The sequence below is a fragment of the Quercus robur genome, chromosome 4, assembly GCF_932294415.1.
Source record: "Quercus robur chromosome 4, dhQueRobu3.1, whole genome shotgun sequence".
Classification (NCBI taxonomy): Eukaryota; Viridiplantae; Streptophyta; class Magnoliopsida; order Fagales; family Fagaceae; genus Quercus; species Quercus robur.
The window spans coordinates 44,713,899-44,736,421 of NC_065537.1; the positions used below are offsets into that span (position 1 = coordinate 44,713,899).

Below are 22,523 nucleotides of genomic sequence, written 5' to 3' on the forward strand. Positions count from 1 at the left end.
AGTAACATGGCCTCAAAGTTTATGCATTTTTAGCAACCTCTCAAATAAATGAACAGAAATGTGTGTTTTGAACTGCTACAGAAAAGGAATATAGATAAAATCATATTATGCTAATGATAAGAGATAAGAAAAAAGCTAATTCCTTATCTAAGAAAGAATCCCATAAATCAAATAATGTAGTATCTTGATACATAGTGTTTAAGATGGAATCAGAAAAAAGGTTAGTGCTTAAGCATAAAGGGTCAACGAAAGACATAATTAGGTAAAGAATCCTTGAGTGTGTTCACTTTATATATCAAATCCGGATATATAGTGGAATTCTATACATGGGAATGGAATGAACCAATTATATACGAAGGTGAAAAGTATTTTACCTGGAACTAATTGATTAATGCAGTGGAAGCTTGGTTTCTGAGAGAGAATATTTCGTTTGTTCGGAATTTGGAATTAGGCCGCCGGAGGCGTCACAGGGTGAGGTCGGATTAGGATTACAAGTGTCCTATTCCCGTTTCCAAACAAGAATATCTGCATGGGGTGGATTGGATCGGGGGCGGATTACAGGTACTTTTTCATCTCTAATAAGAGTATTAGCATATTAAGCAATTTAGGCTTAATGCAATTTTTGTTAAATTGATAGGGAAGAAATCATCTTTAGTCAAATGAGGCAATGACCCAACTGATTGCGTCGAATCCAACCCGATCAATCTGGCTTGATTTCCAGATCTATTTAGTATTTTTAATTCAAACAATGGCCTAACCATAAGGGTCAACAAAATAATCCTGTAACACCAATGCCTATTTGGAGCTAGTTAGAAGCCATTTCTTTTTCTTCATCTCAATTTTTTTTTTTTTTTTTTTTAAGTGTGAAATTTAGAATGCAAAAAGTATCCTTATATTTTTAAGGATTCTCACTTTTGCTTCATAAAAATGAGATATGGAAAATACATTCTCAATCATCACAAAATGCATTTCACACATTTATAGAAATTCAAATCATTGATCACCTAGCTCTTACCCAGTTTCCAAAGTCAAGGTGGAATTTGTCAATGTTCTAGATTAGAAATGGAAAAGGTTGTTTGTTGCCCATAGAAACGAATAAGAAACTTTTGGAAAGGTTCCACTCTTTCTGGATTATTGATGTGGCTTTATTATAGTTTATCAGTTTGTCATCTACCGATTTGCCCACTAGGGTGAAGTTGTGAACTCTTTCTATATATGTTTTGTGGATATGGTTAAGTACCACTTTGGTCTCCCAATAAAGGAGGTTTTTGGCATAGGTAGTTAATGCTTCAACCTCAATTTTATTCTCCATAAAAAAATGGTAGGTTGAAGTCGGTGGTGAAAATGAGGTTGGTGGGTGAGAGTTCAGGTGTTGTTTAATGAACAAAGGAGGACATGGGTTGATGAGTGGGAGATATGAAAGGGAGAGACTAATATAGTATGAGGGTTTGAGTTGTGTAGTGTGAACAAATGTGTGATTTGCCCCCTACGTGGGAGAAGGTATTCGGCATCATGGTGATATATTAAATCTCTCTCCCATGGCAGTGGTTGAGATACAGGGAGAGACTGATATGGGATAAGTGTTTAAGTTGTTGTGAAGTGTGAAAAGATGTATAGTTTGCCCCTTACGTGGGAGAAAGTATTTGGTGTCACAGTGGTATATCAAATCTCTCTCACATGGGAGTGGTGGAGATGAAAGGAAGAGGCTGATATGGTAAAAGGGTTTGAGTTGTAGTGAAGTGTGAGTAGATGTGTGGTTTGCACTTTAAGTGAGAGACGGTATTTTGTGTCATGGTGATATATCAAATCCACTCCCATGTGAGAGATTTGATATATACCGTGACATAAAATAAAAATTCCCTACGTAGTGTGGGGGGAGAAAGAAAGAAGAGGAAACACAATAAGATCGAAAGTGGGGTTCAACATTCAAATTGTATGGGCAATATTGTAAAATGCTCATAGAATGGTGAACATACAACTCATCAAATGAAAGTTAAAAGGAAACAACATGTTTACTTCATGCCAGTGAGCATTGAATCCACATGGAGTATTCTTACATCCACCAGAAAGTATAAAATAATACTTTCTAATGTTTTATTAATGAAAAAATTAAATTGCTTTTAGAGGTTACAATGCATCTAAATAGAAAAAGAAAGTCTGGGGTTGCCAGATGACCCATAGGAAAGTTCTCCTAGGAAAACTAGGAGACTCTTTTTTTTTTTTGAAAACACCACTTTGTATTATAACTTAACGGTCATCAAAGTACAGAGCATCAAAATACAGGGCTTCTAAGGCCGGTTGAGGAGATTCCTCTAGCCAAATAATTTCATCAGTAATACAACTAGCAAACCGGGCTAGAGAATGGGCAACATAATTGGCTGACCGAGCAACACATGACACTGACTGAACGTGAAGACCTGTAGCCAAGCAGTAGATATCTGCATACAAAAGACCCAGCCGAGAATACATTTGACGTGAACTGGAGATGGCCGCCATAACAGCAACGTTGTCCCCTTCAAGCACGATATTAGTGAACCCAGAATCCACTGCAAATTCCAGTGCTTTCCTGCAAGCCAGCACTTCCGCTTCCTCGCTATCCTGAACCGGTGGTCCTCTTGCTGATAGAGCTGCCATAACTTCTCCCTCATTGTTCCGGATCACCGCCCCAAACCCCGTCGCATTGCCTTCCTGAAAGATTGCCGCATCAAATTTCAGTTTGTAGTTCGATCCTGACGGAGGAATCCAATTTGAGCTTCTCGCATTGACCGTCGCAACAGCCAACTGAGCTTGGGACTGTTTGAACTCATCCAAGAATTCACCTGCTCTCTTAACTAGCCGAGACGGGTCTTGTATCACTCCACCAAATATGACTGCATTGCGCTGTGTCCATATGAGCCAAGCTTGCACGAAAAAAAGCTCTAATTCCTCTCGAGAAAGCTTCAACATCAACTCCTCCACCAAGTGCAGAAAATCACATTGGCCTCCTTTGCATTTCTGTAATTTCCTCATGCTCCCAGCCCAAACGTCCTGGGCCACACTACAATTCCACATTGCGTGCAGCTCTGTTTCACTTGTTCTTTTACAGAGTTGACAAATATTATTTTCCACCACATGTTTTCGGAGCAAATTTTCCCGGGTTGGCAAAATACCATGACATGCCCGCCACCCAAACACTTTTATTTTATTGGGGATGTGCAACTGCCATAACTTACCCCATATCAACGCACCATCACCCGCTCTTGAGCTTTCCCCCTTCATGCTTGCCTCCTTCATTATTTTACAAGCCACCCTATATCCTGACGTAACAGAATAGGCCCCATCTCGGTTTGGAATCCAAAACAATGAGTCAGCCACCATTCTTCTGCTGAGTGGAATTCTGAGAATGGCCTCGGCATCTTCCTTCTGAAATTTTGCTTCTATCAAGTGTCTATCCCATACTCCAACATTCCAATCAATAAGATCCACCACTCTCCATTCCCATTCTACCTCCTTTGGTTGATAAATCACCCTATTGCTAGGATGACTCGGTATCCATTTATCAGTCAAGACCCTTATATCAGAACCCATTCCCACCCTCCAGCAACAACCTCGTTTCATGACTTCTTGGGCAGATAGAATGCTTTTCCAAACATACGAACTATTTGGGACATCCTTTGCCTCCAAGAATCTGCTCCTTGGGAAATACTTAGCTTTGAAACACGCATGTAACAGTGAGCCTGTGTCTTGAATTAGCCTCCAGCCTTGCTTAGCAAGCATTGCCAAATTGAAACACCGAATGTCCCTAAACCCCATGCCTCCATCCTTCTTAGGTTTAGCCAAAGACTCCCAGCTCTTCCAATGGATCTTCCTTTCATCACCCACCTGACCCCACCAAAATCTAGCACACATGGCATTAAGTTCATTGCACAGCTTCACAGGCAATTGGAATACTCCCATAGTGTATGTGGGAATAGATTGAGCAACGGCTTTGATCAAAACTTCCTTTCCCGCCTTTGACAACATTGTACCCTTCCATCCTTGGAGCTTCTTCCAAACTCTATCCTTGAGAAAGGAGAAAGTTTGGTATTTGGATCGACCAATCAAAGTCGGTAATCCCAAGTACGACTCAAACCTTGCTACCTCCTTAACCCCCAATAAGTTTATAATCCTTTCCCTGTGTCTTGCCTCAGTATTGCTACTGAAAAAAATCGAAGACTTCTCAAAGTTTATGCATTGCCCAGAAGCCGAAGCATACAAGTCTAACATCTCCATAAGCACCTGCACCTCTCCCTGGGTTGCCTTACAGAATAATAGAGAGTCATCAGCAAACAAAAGATTAGAAATGCATGGAGCTCTTCTACAAATGGACATCCCATGGATCTGCCCCTCCAACTTTGCTTTGGCTAAAAGTGAAGTAAAACCCTCTGCACATAAGAGAAACAAATAAGGAGATAATGGGTCTCCCTGTCGGATTCCCCTAGAAGGTAAAATATTTACAAAAGGTTTTCCATTAATACAAACAGAAAAGGAGGGAGTAGAAACACAAGACATAACCCGGTCAATCCAGATCTCCGGAAATCCCATCTTTTCCATAATGCCTTTGAGGAAAGCCCATTCAACCCGATCATAGGCTTTACTGATGTCCAATTTCAGAGCAAGAGAGCCTTTTTTTCCTTTTTTACGACAATGCATAGCATGTAAACATTCATAAGCAACCATTATATTATCAGTAATGAGGCGACCAGGAACAAAAGCACTCTGGGTAGGAGAAATAATCTGAGGGAGTATTTGCTTCAGTCTATTAGCTAAGACTTTGGAAATTATTTTATAGATGACATTACAAAGGCTGATAGGTCTATAATCAGACATTTTCTCGGGGGATTTAATTTTAGGAATAAGAACTATGTGGGTATAATTAACACCAGGATCCATATTTCCATAATTCAAAAAGTCCAACACCGCTGCAACAACATCATCACCAACAACATGCCAAAATTTTTGGTAAAAGAGAGCATTCATACCATCAGGTCCAGGAGCCTTCGTTGGTCCCATCTGGAACAACGCTGCTTTGATCTCATCCGCACTATATTCACTGGTCAGGATATCCTTCATGTCATCAGTAATTCTGTGATGAACGGCATTCAAACAATCTTCCAACTGGTTACATGTACCTGCTTGAAACATACCCTCAAAATAGCTGGTAGCAACCTGAGCAATATCTGATATGTCTTCCACCCATCTATTGTCTTGATTCCTTATTCCTTGAATCAAGTTTCTTCTTCTTCTATGCGAGGCCTTGGAATGAAAAAATTTCGTGTTCTTATCCCCATGCTTCAGCCATGAAATCCTTGAGCGTTGCGCCCAGTATATCTCTTGCTTCATTAACAGAGCATCCAACTCCTTGCTTGCAGCTAGAAATTCAGCCTTACTGTCATCTGTAGTCTCTCCCTTATTGAGGTCTTCAACCCGTTTTTGGAGAGCTTTAATTCTTTCAGTGTCAGGATGGGTCCTAGAAGAACCCCACACATGCAAGTCCGCATCGCAAGAGGCAATTTTCTCCTTAATTCTGTTCAAGCCCGAACCCATTGCCACTGGTTTCGTCCAAGCCTCCTGAACCATAGCTTCACATTCCTCCCATAACAGCCACGATTCTTCAAACTTGAAACTTCTTGGTTCCCTTGCATGACTACCCCTACTCTTCTTGATCTGTAAAAGTAATGGTACATGGTCAGAAGCATGCGAGAAAAGATGGTTAACAATACTTGCCGAGAATTTCGCTTTCCAGCTTTCTGTGGCAACCGCACGATCTAAACGCTGCTTGGTATTGGCCGAGCCTGGACGTTTGTTGTTCCAGGTAAAAGGATAACCAACAAATCCCAGGTCAGCTAAATGGCAACGTTCTAAGGCTTCCTTAAATGCATCCATTTGATTATACGGAGGGGGTCGAGCACTTTGTTTCTCATGAGAATGTAATATGGCATTAAAATCCCCTATACACATCCACGGACCGTCCACAAACGACATCAAGTGATGAAGTAAAGCCCACGACTTGAACTTCTGCATAGTTTCTGGCCAACCATAGAACCCGGTCAAATACCACACAGAGCCGTCATCCTCCCTCACCCTTGCTAGAATATGGTTCTGTGTAAAATTTATGACATCCACATCCACCCCATGCTTCCATATCAAAGCTAAACCACCTCCTGAGTCTGGATTCTTGACTATGAATTGATTGGGAAAAGGTAAATCTTCGCAATGTTTCTTGTAACCTTTCTTGTCCAACCTTGTTTCCATGAGGAAACAAATATTGGGAGCTTGATCCTTCACGATTTTCTGAAGGCTCCGAACTGTCCAAGGGTTCCCAAGCCTTTGGCAGTTCCAACTCAGCAGCTTCATTGTGATCGGCAAGGGTGATCGAGCACCCCCGCCGCTGAATTTGAATAACTGTCATCTTGGATTTTCCCACGTTTAACCCCCTGTTTTCCAATCTTCTCTGTCTCTGCCTCTCCCACTATCTGGGCCGACCCTCTCTTCCCTAAAGTTGGCAAGGCTTCTACTGCATTTCCTCCTTCTAGCCCAAGATCCATGCGAGGGACTCTGGTCCATTTGGCCGTGGGCTTTGCAGGCCCACTCTGGGCATTATCCGTCGCGTGCCCAGCAGGAATAGGTAAGTCCTTATGCTCCCCATTTGAATTTAACGTTCCAGAAATACGTTCACCATAATTCACGCCCCCTTTATCCGTTATCATAGTAATACCTCCTACAATCTCGGCATTAATCCCCTGAACATCCGGAACGGTTACCGTGTTTGCATGCTTTCCATTTACGTCGCCGTCGACTCCCTTAGGTTTAGTTGGATCTAACCCCTTCGCCGCTGGAGGCTGCGCCTCATCGTCGGTGCTATTATGGGATTCCACCGGACCTTTGTTTTTGGTATTAGGAACAGAGCTAGAAAAACTCCCTTTGATTGGTGATCCTGTACGCAGCCCCACGGCCTTCAGCCAGTCGCCATACGGGCACTCCACGTCTCTGTTATTCTTCGAAGTTGCATAATAATTAGCACAATGCTTGATATCGTGCCCCAGTAAGCCACAGTAATGGCAGAACAACGGAAGCCGTTCATACTTAAAATTTACCCAAGAGCGAACTCCATCCGAACCCGCAATGAATCCACCCCTACGAATCGGTTTAGAGATAGGGATAGAGACTCTCACTCTCATGAACAAATTCTGAACGTCATGTTTCTGTTTCTTCTCTACATCTTCAACAACCCCGATTCTGCTCCCCACCACAGTTGCCACCGTGGGAGATATCATGTCAAATGGGGCACCCCAAATCTGGACCCACATTGAGACCGAATCAAATTTCACATTCCTAGCGGTCATCCCCTTTTTCCATCTAACGAGCATTAGTGCCTGGTTATCGAACGTCCAAGGCCCACTTCGAAGTATTCTCTCCATATCAAACTCTTTTTGGAATTTGAACTGGAGAAGGTTAGAACCCACCTCTGTAAACTGAACCCGTTCCTCAAGCCCCCAGGCTTTCTTTAGTGTGGAAAGAGCCGCCCTTTTGTTAAAAGATTTGCACGTTAAAAATTTCCCTATCAAGCTGTGGGTGCAACTTTCTATCTCATCCTTCCTTCCTTCATCTGAAATCTCAATCACTTCTTCCTCTTCAGTTGTTAATTTCATGTTCTCCAAGCGGTTTACCACATCATCTGCCATCTAGTCTTCTAGAAATCAAAGAACCCCAGCAAAAAACTAAGGGAAGAAAACGCAACCCCTCAGAATGAATCTAAGGGAGGTAAAACTCGTCGAAACGAGAGAGAGGACTCCTACTGAGAGGAGAGAAAAAATGTATGCTTATGGTTTAACTAAAACATCATAATTCATGTCAAACATGAAATTAGACTAGAAACAATGAAAACTCACCAAAAAAGACAAAATTGAAAAAGATTAAATCCAAGGACTCTAGGAGACATCTAGACTAGACTTTATTTTGAATTTTAAATTAAAAGTAATCATTAAAATAAAAATTACCATAAATAACAATAATGACTAATTAAATGCCTAATGAAGGAATTTGCCCAAAAAACAAAGTAGTTCATGGCTGTAACGCGGTGAGTTTTGATCCTTACAAAAGTCATTTTATTTAGCGTGATTCCATTATTGGCTCTGAAAATTTCTACTTGTATTTTGCTACTTTTTGAACTTCTTGCATATAGATTTCTGAGAGTCTCTCAGTTCAAGAAAAGTTTGTGATATCCATTGTACTTCACTTGCATATCATATTAAGACTTCAATATAAGAGTAAGATTGTGCATGTAATCATATTACCACTTTCCATGCACACTTCTTTTTAAATGCATGTTTGAATGAAAATCACCCATTACTACTTTTAGTAGATATTGAAGCAAACTCAACACAATGGAAATGTATATATCATACATCAAACATATGTATCATTCCTTTTAAAATATGTGTATTACATATTATGGAAATGATAATACATATATTAAATATATGAGATAATTCCCATATAGTTGATATGTTCAATTAATATCTGCCGAGCAAAGCATCTGCATGTTCTTGAACAACCTTCCAAGCCATGATCACATGTCATTCCTCTGTCAGGGTCGCACCTATAGCACACCGAATTATGTGTACTCCATCAACCACAGTAGGACTCATGTAGACATGGCCCGACCTATTGTTTGAGTCCATCAGCTTCTGGTTTAGCCCATTTACACGTTCCAAATCTAAGGCCTTCTCGTCATGGTTAGACACACCATTCTCATAAAATTGTTTAACATTTGGCTTATGCAAAACCCTAAAGTAGATCAAAGCAAAATTTCTAGGGGCCACAACCTCAAACCTATTATCAAGCCTTACAAGTTCTTCAAAAAGTTTGGCCATTTTTACATGGCTTCTTAAAAAGGACCTGAGGTTCTCCACGCCGTAGCTTCTGAGCACAAGCCACAATTTCATGGCTCAGAATCTTCGACTCAAGATTATTTGCCAGTCTTTGTAGTCCACCACTTGCTTTGAATTAGTGGCCTTATTTCTCAAATACGCAGGATTTGTTGAGAGTGATTTTATCAAGGTGCTTGGATCCTTCACCCAAAGGCAGCAACAATCCAAAGTAGTAAAGAACCACTTATGTGCATTCAAAGTGAATGAATTTGCACCCTCAATGCCATCAATGAAATGCCGAAACTCTGGGCAAATGCAAGCACTTCCCGCATATGCGGCATCAACATGGACCCATATGTTAGGTCCCAAATAATATTATCAACAAATATTAGCAATTCAAAATAACAATCACACACAAGAACAAAAAATTTACGTGGAAAACCCTTTCTCTTTGAAAGGAAAAACCACAAGACAAACTCCGAATATTTTCACTATTATCAAATCAATTACAATAATTCTTGTGTATGTCTCATGGCTAAAAAAAATCTCTCTTATTTTTCTTTTCTCACACACTAATTATCTCTTTCAAAGGCGACAACACTTTGCTCTCTCCTTTTTATTTTCTTCTCCATGCACAGCTCTCTCTTGGCTATCTTCTTTTTTCTCTAAGAGGCTCCCTTTTGACTGCTCTCTCTTCTTTTTCTTTCTTGTGTGGCTTCCTCTTTCTTTGCTCTTACACATGCTCTCTTTGTGTCTTCTCGAATGCGGTAACACCTTATTCTCTCCTTCCTCTTGCGTTCCTCCCAAGCAAAAATCTCTTTTCTCTTTCTTGGATTCACGCTCTATTTTCCCTCTCTTCATAGGGAGGACCCTTGGGTTAAAGCCAAAGCCAAATCCATCAAATTCTTTGTAGCATTGTCTATTTATAAGACTCTTTTACTATTCTCTTTTGGACTAGAAATACATTACCTCTTTATCAAGGAATCTATTCCTTTTTGGACTATGAATACATTACCTCTTTAATAAGGAATAGACTTTCTTCCACACCAAGAAATAGTCTTTCCTTCTACAAAAAAGAAACCCAAATTAATTTTCCTTTTTTCAACTAGGAAACCTAATTGACTTTTCAAGTCACAATTGGAATTTGAGGCAATTTCCCAACAATCTCCACCTTGACTCAAATTCCATCAATTGTCCTCAACTATCTTCTTTCCTCTTGGGATAGCTCCACCTTAATCAAGTAGTCCTCTTTTCCACTTAGAATAGCTCCACCTTAATCAAAGCAATCCCTTCTCTTCCATCTTAATTCACACAAAGAGTCATCCACTAAATCAACCAAACTCTAATACCACTGTTGGTCTTTTCTTTTATAACATTGTACGCAACTAATCTTGATAAAGTTAATCAAATAACTCCTAATACCTGTTTATCAAGAAGGTTTCATTCTTCATCCTTCATAGTATCAGGTTTCTTCCCTAAAAGATGCAAATTCAACTTCTTCCCATAAAGATAATCTTCAATTTGCATCCTTCTATATCCAAAGTCTATTCCATCAAACTTTTCAATTCCTAAAGCCTTGCCTTTGTTTTCGGCCATCGCTTTTACTTTAACCTTAGCTCTGATACCACTTGTTGGATCCTAAATAATATTATCAACAAATATTAGCAATCCAAAATAACAATCACATACAAGAATAGAAAATTTATGTGGAAAACCCTTTTTCTTTGAAGGGAAAAACCACGGAGTAAACTCCGAATAATTTCATTATTATCAAATCAATTACAATAATTCTTGTATATGTCTCACAGCTAAAGAAAAATGTCTCTTATTTTTCTTTGCTCTCACACATACACACTAATTATCTCTTTCAAAGGCGGCAACACTTTTCTCCCTCCTTTTTATTTTCTACTCCACGCACAGCTCTCTCTTGGCTATCTTCTTTTTTCTCTAAGCAGCTCCCTCTTTGCTGCTCTCTCTCTACTTTTCCTTTATTGTGCAACTTCCTTTTTCTTTGCTCTTGTACATACTCTCTTTGTGTCTTCTCGAATGTGGCAGTACTTTACTCTCTCCTTCTTCTTACATTCCTCTCAAGCAAAAATCTATTTTCTCTCTCTTGGTTTCATGCTTTATTTTCCCTCTCCCCATAGGGAGGACCCTTGGCCCAAAGCCAAAGTCAAAGCCATCAAATTCTTTGTAGAGCATTGTCTATTTATAAGACTCTTTTACTATTCCCTCTTGGATTAGGAATACATTACTTCTTTAACAAGGAATCTATTCCTAGTTAAAGGGTTTATATTTCTGCGCATCTTGGAGGATGGTTTCAATGGATTCAGGAGAGTAAGGGGCAGATTCTGGTAAGAGCTTTCGAAGGTAATTTGGCTCAACTTGGCTTAGGATTTGATATCTCTCTATGTTTTCATAATAATCTGCAATGAAGTCTATGATCATGTGGCCTTGCCTCCTAAATTCCTTTGGGTCTAGAGGGTTAGTGACGAAGTGGGAATTGTTTTCATGATCATTATCGAAAGTGAGGCTGCCCATGATCAAGATATGGAATTTAAATGTTTTGGTGGTTTGTTAAAGGAGAGAATGGGTATGGAAGAATCAGAAGGTGATGTGCTGATTGAATGATAAATAATGAATGAAGATAGATTTCTTATATAGCAAAAAAATGAGTATCATGCAGATTGAATGAGAATTATATTAATGAATGAGGATAGGTTTCTTATATAGCAAAAAATTGAGTAACATGCAGGTCTCTGGACCTATCAGTTTAATATTTGATCCTGGTTTTTCTCCAGATGTCCCTTTTATGTAACCCATCTTTTGTCTTTTTACCATTCTTTAATGTAAATCATTTTTTTTTTTTTTATATATATACAAGATAGAATTTCTACTCTAATATAATCTAAGTATATATGTGTGTGAAACTCCCTTATGGAGACTTAAACGCTAGCCCTTGCCTCCAACACCTCACAAACATTTATACTTATGAAGTAACCACCGGTCCAAGGATATGCGGTGGTTGTAAATCATTTAGATAGCAAAAGAAAAGTTTAATATTTGATACGTGAGCCATTGAGATAAACTTGTGTTTATAATATTTGCTTTAAATGTCAACACGTGATGTGTAGGGTCATAATTTAATGAAAACATGTTGGGCTTAGCTTTAAATTCTTAACATTCCAATAATATTCCAAACAAATCTTTAAATTCTTACTGTGGTGGCGGTTCTAGGAATTTTGTTTAGGGGTAGTTAAGAATTTAAATTAAAAATTTTAATAAGAAGAGAACTTGAATATATCGAGTTTTCAACAAAAAAATATATATATATATATATATATATATATGAATTTTTACAATTCCCTTTTACAAGTTTTCAAATTTTAAATTGTTACTCAATAGTTCATTTTGAGTATTTATTGCTAATATGGGTAGTTATGACCATTTTATTTTGTTAAGTTTGTCTAAATTTTTATTTTTATGCAATTATTATTATATATTTGTCATTGTTTTTATAAAAATATTTTAAACTAAATGATTAAACTCAACTCATTGACTCTATATTAATTATTGACGTATACAACCACACTCATTCATACATAAAATAATTCACTACGTGTTTACTTAACCAATCAAATGCTTGAATAATCACTAACTTTGCAATTTTTTTCTTAAATTTTCCTCACTCTATGATAAAAAGTTATTATAACATGATAACTTTACACACCCATGTAACAAATCCTCTCTATTTCTTTATTATTTAAGGGAAATGTTAACAAATGCCCTTAGGGCATTGGTTAATCATTCATTTAAAGAAAGTTTTTATGGAAAAAAAAAAACAATTAATATTTTGACAGTTTTTTTCATTTCTCATAAAGGTGATCTCAAAACTTTTTTAAAATAAATGGTTAACCAATACTCTAAGGGCACTCATTAGCATGACCCATTATTAAATTATATAAAGTTATATTATATTTATACTGTACACACAAACATCCACGTAGACGTCATTATTCACACAAATAACATTATAAAGAAAAAAAAATAATGCACACAATCAATATTAGACACACTCATACACATATAATAAAAATTTATAATAAAAAGTGACACTTACAATTTACAAACACTTACTTTTACTTTAGAGTTGGAAATACTTGTAATAAGCACTACAAAAAAAATGTCCTCTGGCCGCGTTTTTAAAACGCGGCTATATCGCAGAAAAACGTGGCTATAGCCTATAGCCACGTTTTTTTAGGCCACGGTTTCTAATGCGGCCTAAAACCCGTGACTATAGGACTGATGGTCCTATGGCCGCACTTTTTAACCGCGGCCCAAGCCCGGGTCCTATAGCCCCGTTTAAAACGCGGCCTAAGGGTACGGGCTTAGGCCGCGTTTTAAACGCGGCCTAAGCCTTTACCTTAGGCCGCGTTTTAAACGCAGCCCAAGGTTGAACCTTAGGCCACGTTTAAAACGCAGCCCAAGGTTGAACCTTAGGCCGCGTTTAAAAAGTGCGGCCATACCTCCCATTGTGATGGCCTGTGACACTCGTTTAAGCCGCGTTTTAACCGTGGCCTAAGGTTCAGGTCTTAGGCCGCACTTTTTAAACGCGGCCTAAGGTTCAACCTTGAGCTGCGTTTTAAACGTGGCCTAAGGTTGAACCTTGGGCTGCGTTTAAAACGCGGCACAAAATTACAACCTTAGGCCGCGTTTTAAGTGCGGCCTAAGCCCCCCGAATTCTTATTTATGAATTGGTCTATAGCCACGTTTTTAAGGTTTTAAAAACGTGGCTATAGTATTTTTTTTTTTTCCTTCTTATTTCCTTTTTCTGGGCAGATTTTTACAAACCTGTCAAACATACAAAATTTCAACAAAATATCTCTAATAACAACCCAAAATTCCAACAAAATATCAAGTAAGAATTTTCTCAAGCATTAATTTTCTCTAAAGAAATATCCACGAAGAGTGTATAGTCCATTTGACACAATATTACAATCATGTTTACAATATTTTCAATATCCACAAAGTTACAATATTCCGAATATCCAAACAATTATACATGAAGAGTCCACGAAGAGTCCTCACTATGATGTAGCGCTATTACCTGAAAATATTATATACGCAATATTAGTAGCACATAATATTGCAATAAACACGCAAGTTTTATTAAATTAAACGCAAAGTTTGTATTACCTGAATAACCGCTTAAACTTGAGATGACATTCTTTTGTAAGAAGGCTACCATTTCATCCATTCTCCGCTTTGTATCGGCCATTTCCCGCTTTGTTTCGTCCAGCTGCTGCTGATGCCGTCTTTCTGATTCGCGCATTGCTTCGGCCAGTTGCTGCTCATGCCGTGCATCTGACTCCCGCTTTGCTTCGGCCAGTGCTTCGGCTAGTTGCTGCTCATGCCGTGCATCTGACTCCCGCTTTGCTTCAGCCAGTGCTTCGGCCAGTTGCTGCTGATGCCTTTGCTCTGAGTCAGCAAGTTGGTCCCTCATCGAATTTTCCAATGCAATCATTCGTTGGACCGTTTCAGTGGACGACAGCCCAGGCACACATGGAAGGTTGGACCCACTTCTTCCTGATGGGGTTGGTCCAAAACCGACCCCACGGACACGTCCAGAACGTTCTTTGCCCATCACTTGAGCGAACGCATCATCTTTTGCCCAGAGAATTCCATCGCGATGGTCTCCTACTAGCTTGCCCCCGTTGTTTAAAATTTCTTTCATTTTATCCTGTTTTCATATAAGAACCAAATAACATATTATTTGCTATAAACATTTCATGCAAAAATATAAAAATAAATAGGTTATGATATAGGCTTACAATCTTGTCTCGCACTTCATTACTAATAGGAGTCCCATCTTTCATGCAGTATGCTTTTATGAAAACATCTGCACGCTCCACTGCTTGGCTGTTTTCTTTTGCCTACATCATATTCAACAGTCTCATTACAATAGTGAAAATTTATGTCGGTATGAAACGACAACCAAACATAGCAAATGGAATTTGGAACATAACATGCAATATAACCATAAAACAAATTCCGTAAACATGTAGTTTATTACGTTCAAAAAGACGAGTTGTTTTCTTCATGTGAATGCTTTAAAGCAGTTTTTGGTATCAACACTCTTTATAATATTAGATTTAACTAAATAGCCATTTTATAAGAGGTAACGTTTGGTATCAACACTCTTTATAATATTAGATTTAACTATATGCCACAACTATAGCCACGTTTCTTATAAAACGCGGCTATAACCACGTTACCTATAGCCACGTTTAAAACGCGGCTATAACCCCTTAACTATTTTTTGAATTTGTCTATAGCCACGTTTAAAACGCGGCTATAACCCCCTAACTATTTTTTGAATTTGTCTATAGCCACGTTTTAAACGCAGCTACAACCCCCTAAATATTTTTACAATTACTCCATAGCCACGTTTTAAACGCAGCTACAACCCCCTGCCTATATGCATCCCAATTGCTATATACCAAACCAAACTCTTGCTAACAAAGTGGCAAACATAAATATTAATAAAATCACTAATCAAAAACATGAAACATCACAAGAAATGTCTATTAACAGTCATAAACATGCAAACATAATAATTTCAGTAAACTAGTTTCTTCAAACTCTTCAGATTCATCACACATAATAATTTTAATTCAATCAAACAATATGTACGGAAACTCTTTTGTGATTTTTTAATATTGATTAATTCTAAACCAAGAAGTTTGTATTATTACAGTAATGAAATTGTGGATTGCTTAGTTTGGACTCTACGACAACGTTGGGCATTGCCACCATTACTGTCATCTCCATGCAAGCCCTTCCTCAATGCTAAACTCACGCCGACAAAATCTATTTTAATTTCCATGAATTCGAATCGACCATGTTCTTTCAACAACAAAATAAATAAATAAATACAACTACAATTTATTGATACCACCAATATGTCACAAGTTCAATTAAAATAGTAGAGCATTAAAACTTGGCTAGTTGTTGTATAATGCATTTCTTACCATATTGTCAGCAGTTTGTGCAAAACTTATAGGCCCTGTCCTCGCTATATCCGTCTGAAACGAACGACTTCTCTTGTTCGTATCCACTAATTCCTTTACACATTCCCGCCAACAAATTAAAACAAACAAATCAGTTAAAACACTGTACTCGGTATAGAGCAAGAAAATAGAGCAAGAAAATAGCGCAACCTTCGTTTTAGAATCAAACCAATAGTCAACTAGTGCGCGGTAGTCCTGCTCGTCAGCCCAATCTGGTTTGCTTTTATAAACATCTTCTTTTAACGCATCTTTTGGGTAGCATTTTTTTTTTTAACTTACTTCTTCGGTTCCTTCTCAACTCTCCTAATAAGTGCATTGCCCAGTTCATTTGATTAGCTGGGCTAATAATCTCTGGGTCAATGATCCATTTTTTCTGAAATGCAAAAAAATTGAGTTAGCATAGTGCAATAATTCACCCTATTGAAAATGCCATTTAGCACATACACGACTATACATAACAATTAAAAGTATCTTAATTTGATACAACCTCTATCTCTACCCAAGTGTCTTCTTTGCATTTACGGTCGACATGCGTCCAAGTAGCAGGCATAAGTGGGCAATAGTTGCGGCAGATGCATAAGGTGCCCAACCACCTTTTGAATGTTTGCCCGCTTTCCCCAACCGGTTGCTTGCTCCCATTTAACCCACATACAAGTTTCTTGTTCGGTGGAAGAGCCCATATACGCTGCATTAGCGTTATTCCACGTTTTTTATTTATATTATTGGATATTGGGGATTCCCGAACTGAATCTTCTGCACGCCCATCATTGGATGGTGCGGTTTGTTGGACCAAATCGTCTGCATATAGTAAACCATTATTAGAGAGAATGAAATTTCAAAGTTCACAATTACAGAGAAGTCACTGTATATAGCTCAAGTGCTCAACTAACATGATATATGTGATCTTTGTAAATGTGGAGATTTTGATACTTAAAGAAACTGATAATAACAAATAAGTCGATGTCTCTATCTAAAAGCGGTTTTTATCCCTTTCAAAAATAAAAAACTGTTTTTATCCAAAAAATATATGTAAGTTGCATATAATTCAACCATAATACCATTACTGCCAGTGTCATGTACATGCACAGCCAAGTTGAATATCATTTCCAAAGCTCGTAAATCACATGAATATCATTATTACATCTTGGGTAAAATAACCTCAAACAAGAACATAATACCCATCAAAAGAAATTAGAACTTTTACCTCAAATAAAGTAATGAAGATGCTTTGGGGTTCCTAAGTATTTTTCTGGTGATCTTGTCGAAAAAATGATGGTGAGGATTGATTGCTTTGGAGTGGAGGCCGGTGGGTGAGTGTGTGTGTGTGTGTGTGTTTAAGTAAAGATAAAAGAAAGAAAATGAAACACAGAAAAGAGACAGCCAGCCAAAAGACAGAAGAGAGGTGGGTGAAAATGAGTGATGGGGAGTGGTGTTAGGTGGGGGGCACGTGCGAACTAAAAATCTGACTTGACCCCCTCTTTTCTTTTTGTTTTTTCTCTGATGACAAGGACGTTACACATCCACAGTGAACAAAATATGAGATAAAAGTAACTGTGCTAAATGGAGTTAGGAATAAAAATATCCTTTAGAGACTGAATTAGTTGTTTCTAAAAGTGTTGAACTTAGTTGATATGAACCCAAACTCCAAAGAAGTTTAGTAAAATTTACTTAAGGACACTCATTACCATTTCCCTTCTTAGTATTACTTGATTTTGCATGAAATGTGTGCCACTATATTTATTGAGTCCAATTTTATTGGAGTTTGTGTTCCTTAGAAATTCATTTACTTTTCCGAGGAACAAGTCCAATTCCTTAGTATTACTTGCTTTTTATTAATTGCTTAAAGAAGTGCACATTTGAAATTGATTTGGTCCCTAATTATGTCAAGTGGTGGTACTTAATTGGATCATTTCCCTAAATCTCACTTCTTCTAGAACCCATCTAGGAGAAGATGTAACAAATTTTGTCCTTACCCCCAAGTTTGCACAGCCAATTTGGTTCCATGCACAACCAAATATTTTCCATACCCTCAACAAATTGCAAGCTGGCCAAATGCCAAAGAAAAAGCGATCTCCCATCCCACGCGACCTCACCATCTTTTACTAAAAAATAAGTAAGGCCTCCCATGCAAATCAAGTTTCCTCAATATTTTTCACACACGTCTCTACCCTCTCCACAGAGAAACACCCAAACTCCCAGACACACTACAAAAACTATCAAAACCCAGAAAATACACAAAAAAACCTTCTCACAAACAAAACCTGCAAGAATCCCTCAATCATATAGAAATCCAACCAAAAACCCAGCTCTAAACCCCTACAAACTTTATAGAGAAACACCCAAATTCCCAGCCAAGAACACCACATATTATACCCAAAAACAATGCCCTTGCAAACCCAAATAGAACCATAAATATCCCTGTTTTAACCCATAAAATCAACCCCAAAATCGACAATCTCAACCCCCACTGAAAATAACCCAGCAAATCCTCCAAAACTCTCACTACAAATATCCTAGAATAAGCCAAGAAAAATCCCACTGGAACTACAGCCAAAACCCCACTGTCAAACCCTTAACAATTCTCAGGAAGACCCAAAAATAGCCACTGTAAACCCAACACTGAAAACTCCATCAGATACCAAGAAAAATCCCTTCATACAAACCAACCAGAAAACCCATTTGAAAACAGCATCAACAGAGCATAAAAAAAAAAAAAAATGAAAGATAAATGGAGCAGAAGCATAAGCTAAATACCCAGACATGAAAGCAGAATACAAAGAAGGAAATAAGAAATTCAAAAGCAGAGAACCATACGGAAAATTTTCTTGAATTTTAAGGTCAACAAATTTTCTACTTTCTTGTTGGGCTTTTTGCATTTAATGTTTAAAAATGCTAAGATATTGTCTAGATAATCATATTTAAGCTCATTTTATCTGTTGAATGTAAAAAGTTTGGGATCAGGAGTTCAAAATTTTATTAAGGACGGTCAAAAAAATATTTTAAAAATATTATACATAATTCTTTTTTTTTTTATTTAGCTCTTATACTTTTTTTCTTTTTCTTTTTCTTTTTTGGCCAGCTCAGATGGTTTATTTAAAGTTTTCAACCCCCTAATCTTCACTTGGTGCCGCCCTTGTGACCACCCCGTGACTTTACCATTACATAAGGTAATGTCCCCCCAACATTAATTGTGTTCTTTTGTTTAGATCTAAATATATCCATCATAAAATTAAAAACTGATTTCTATACTGTGCAAACTGCACATTTTTACAAGGGAAAAGTGTGTGTGTGTTTTTTTTTTTTTCTTAGAAACAGAAGGGAAAAGTTAATTAAAATGCAGTAAGAGCAGTAGTTTAAAATATATTTTCAGAAAGTTTTAATGATAAAATGAAAAATAAAATTAAGAGTTTTCTCAAGCTTAGTGAGGGAAGAGGGAGATTTGTATTTGTGTTTGGAGTTAATGAAACAAGAATTGTGTTAGGAACTCTAAAATTTGCTACAGCACATCAACTCATTTACATATGCTTATAGGTTTTATTAGCTTGTTGAAAAATATTATAATGAACATAATTATGGAATAGTTTTTTAAGCGTATGACTTAGATTTCTGATGTGCACTCTGCACAAATATTGCAGTTTAATTTTTGATAATCAGCACAAGTCTTAATGCCTCCAATGTACAATTGTTTGTAATAATTAATGAATTTCTATTATATATATATATATACATATATATATATTTATAGTTGACCCTATATCTTCTTCTTGTGGAGATGTACAACTGAGCTAAGCTATCTTAGTTGTCTGCTTCTTTGCTTTGAGTCTCCTCAATTAAAAATGAAAGGTTCAATTGTCTTCATTTTCATGGGAGAGTATTGGCAGGTGTTTAAGGCTATAAGGTAGGTTCTCTTCTCATGCCAATATAAGTTTGTGGTTGCTGCCAGAAACTATGGTTTTGGTTGTTTGGAATACTAATGTTATAATCCAAGAATTGAATAGTTGGGTCATGAAATCCCAACTACATTTGTTAATGTGGAACTTAAAAATAGTAGTTCCAGCATAGATGTCTTTAATCTGTATTTGAACACTTAATTTGGTTGACAATCTCTAAATAATCCATCCGAGGAGTTGACTGAGCAGTAGGGAACTCCGATTGTGTTTCAGGCAACATACTGCTCTATATTGCATCGATCCCTTTGGTGCTGAAGATCCGAAAGCAGACTTGAGAATCCTCGCAATTGAGGAATTAACCCAATTGTTAGTGGAGAGTTTTCCTCGGATAGATCCTAAGGTCCATGTAATGTAGTTTTTCCTTGTAAGTAGTTGGTTTCCCCAGAGGCTTGAGTCTGAGGACCATGCAAGGCCTTGGTTCTGTCCAAAACTTGTCTTTTCTTTGTAAGTAGTTGGTTTCCCCAGAGGCTTGGGTCCGAGGACCATGCAAGGCCTTGGTTCTGTCCAAAACTTGTGTTTTCTTTGTAAGTAGTTGGTTTCCCCAGAGGCTTGGGTCCGAGGACCATGCAAGGCCTTGGTTTTGTCCAAAACTTGTTTTTTCTTTGTAAGTAGTTGGTTTCCCCAGAGGCTTGAGTCCGAGGACCATGCAAGGCCTTGGTTCTGTCCAAAACTTGTCTTTTCTTTGTAAGTAGTTGGTTTCCCCTGAGGCTTGAGTCCGAGGACCATGCAAGGCCTTGGTTCTGTCTATTCTTAGTAAGTAGTTGGTTTCCCCAGAGGCTTGGGTCCGAGGACCATGCAAGGCCTTGGTTCTGTCTATTCTTAGTAAGTAGTTGGTTTCCCCAGAGGCTTGGGTCCGAGGACCATGCAAGGCCTTGGTTCTGTCCAAAACTTGTTTTTTCTTTGTAAGTAGTTGGTTTCCCCAGAGGCTTGGGTCCGAGGACCATGCAAGGCCTTGATTCTGTCCAAAACTTGTTTTTTCTTTGTAAGTAGTTGGTTTCCCCATAGGCTTGGGTCCGAGGACCATGCAAGGCCTTGGTTCTGTCCAAAACTTGTCTTTTCTTTGTAAGTAGTTGGTTTCCCCAGAGGCTTGGGTCCGAGGACCATGCAAGGCCTTGGTTCTGTCCAAAACTTGTTTTTTCTTTGTAAGTAGTTGGTTTCCCCAGAGGCTTGAGTCCGAGGACCATGCAAGGCCTTAGTTCTGTTCAAAACTTGTCTTTTCTTTGTAAGTAGTTGGTTTCCCCAGAGGCTTGAGTCCGAGGACCATGCAAGGCCTTGGTTCTGTCTATTCTTAGTAAGTAGTTGGTTTCCCCAGAGGCTTGGGTCCGAGGACCATGCAAGGCCTTGGTTCTGTCCAAAACTTGTCTTTTCTTTGTAAGTAGTTGGTTTCCCCAGAGGCTTGAGTCCGAGGACCATGCAAGGCCTTGGTTCTGTCCAAAACTTGTTTTTTCTTTGTAAGTAGTTGGTTTCCCCAGAGGCTTGAGTCCGAGGACCATGCAAGGCCTTGGTTCTGTCCAAAACTTGTTTTTTCTTTATAAGTAGTTGGTTTCCCCAAAGGCTTGGGTCCGAGGACCATGCAAGGCCTTAGTTCTGTCCAAAACTTGTAGTTGTTCATTTATTTTTTTATTTCCTAAAGGTTAGCTCCTTGAATAAGGTGGAGGAAGTCAGCTTAATGTTTGAAGCCCCTAGACTTGCCCACGCCACTGGCACTGCGAGGCGTAGCCCCTAGTGGGAACTTATGTTGGAACAACAAGAATGTGTCGCCAGTCATAAAGGCATCCTCATAGACTCTTATTCGACAAAAGCCTAACTCCACTGTCACCTGAGCCAACGCGCAAGCCCTTCCCATAGACGGCGCCAATTGTAAGGACTCAATACACAACAAACCCCAACGGTGTTGGGCTCGCACGTGAAAGGGCCCAGACAATATCATTTGTAGATAGTGGGTTTGAAAGGCTAGGCCTTGGATACCCGGCGGTGGATTCTTTATGGTGTTCGTACGTGTTCAAGGTGTTTTCACCCCTGGAGTATGTCTCTTGGAGGTAGACTGGGAGGCCCTCCATTTTGGCCATTTTTTCCAGTCCCTTCTCCAGATTACTTATTTTTTCTTTTATACTAGCCTGCGTTCGCTTTCCTTCGTCCACGTGTAGGGTCGACCTTTCCAAGACTGATACTTGTCCCGTCAGTCCAAGACCAAAGTTGTTGGGAGTGGTTGATAAAGCTGAAGAATACGGCTCTGTTAGGTGCAGAGCCGTGTATGGGGAGGGTAGTAGGGGCAGCCTTTCCTAGATATTTTAGATTTTCCTTCAAGTTTGTCCCTATACCGTTTTTGCCCCTCTTCTCGGTGGAGCTTTGGGTCAACCGAGGACTGTACTGTCCTCAGCTGCTTCTCCGGGCCGTTTTCTGCTTTATGTTATTGAGCTTGGGCCATAGCCTTCTTCGGCTTGGGCCTTTGGACTCCCCATGAGCAAGTGGGTCTGGCCCATAAATTATTGGGCCCCACAATTTGAATGAAAGATTTCTCAGTTGGTTAAAAAAAATTATTTTAAATTTGATATTACTTGTTAGAAATATGCGCTTAAATGATTAAATTTACCATATCCTAATAGCTTATA

At 38.6% G+C, this 22,523-nt stretch overlaps 1 protein-coding gene and 1 pseudogene across 1 annotated transcript; both read right to left on the reverse strand.

Moving 5' to 3' along the window:
• Positions 1–8,534: 8,534 nt before the first annotated feature.
• LOC126721950 (tyrosine/DOPA decarboxylase 2-like) lies at positions 8,535–9,248 on the reverse strand (annotated as a pseudogene).
• Positions 9,249–13,978: 4,730 nt separating this feature from the next.
• LOC126721951 (uncharacterized) lies at positions 13,979–15,707 on the reverse strand. The gene is made up of 4 exons (XM_050425095.1): positions 15,684–15,707; positions 14,723–14,824; positions 14,088–14,631; positions 13,979–13,998 (listed from the first exon to the last, which is right to left on the reverse strand). Exons 1-4 carry the CDS (start codon positions 15,705–15,707, stop codon positions 13,979–13,981), a joined length of 690 nt encoding a protein of 229 aa, XP_050281052.1.
• Positions 15,708–22,523: the final 6,816 nt, after the last annotated feature.

Coding starts and splice junctions, on each gene's coding strand:
- LOC126721951 (XM_050425095.1), bottom strand. CDS start 15,707: ATGGTGGCAATGCCCAACGTTGTC. Junction 14,825..15,683: donor TGGCAATGCCCAACGTTGTC/GTAGAGTCCAAA, acceptor AATATGATGTAG/GCAAAAGAAAACAGCCAAGC. Junction 13,999..14,087: donor AAGTTTAAGCGGTTATTCAG/GTAATACAAACT, acceptor TAATATTTTCAG/GTAATAGCGCTACATCATAG.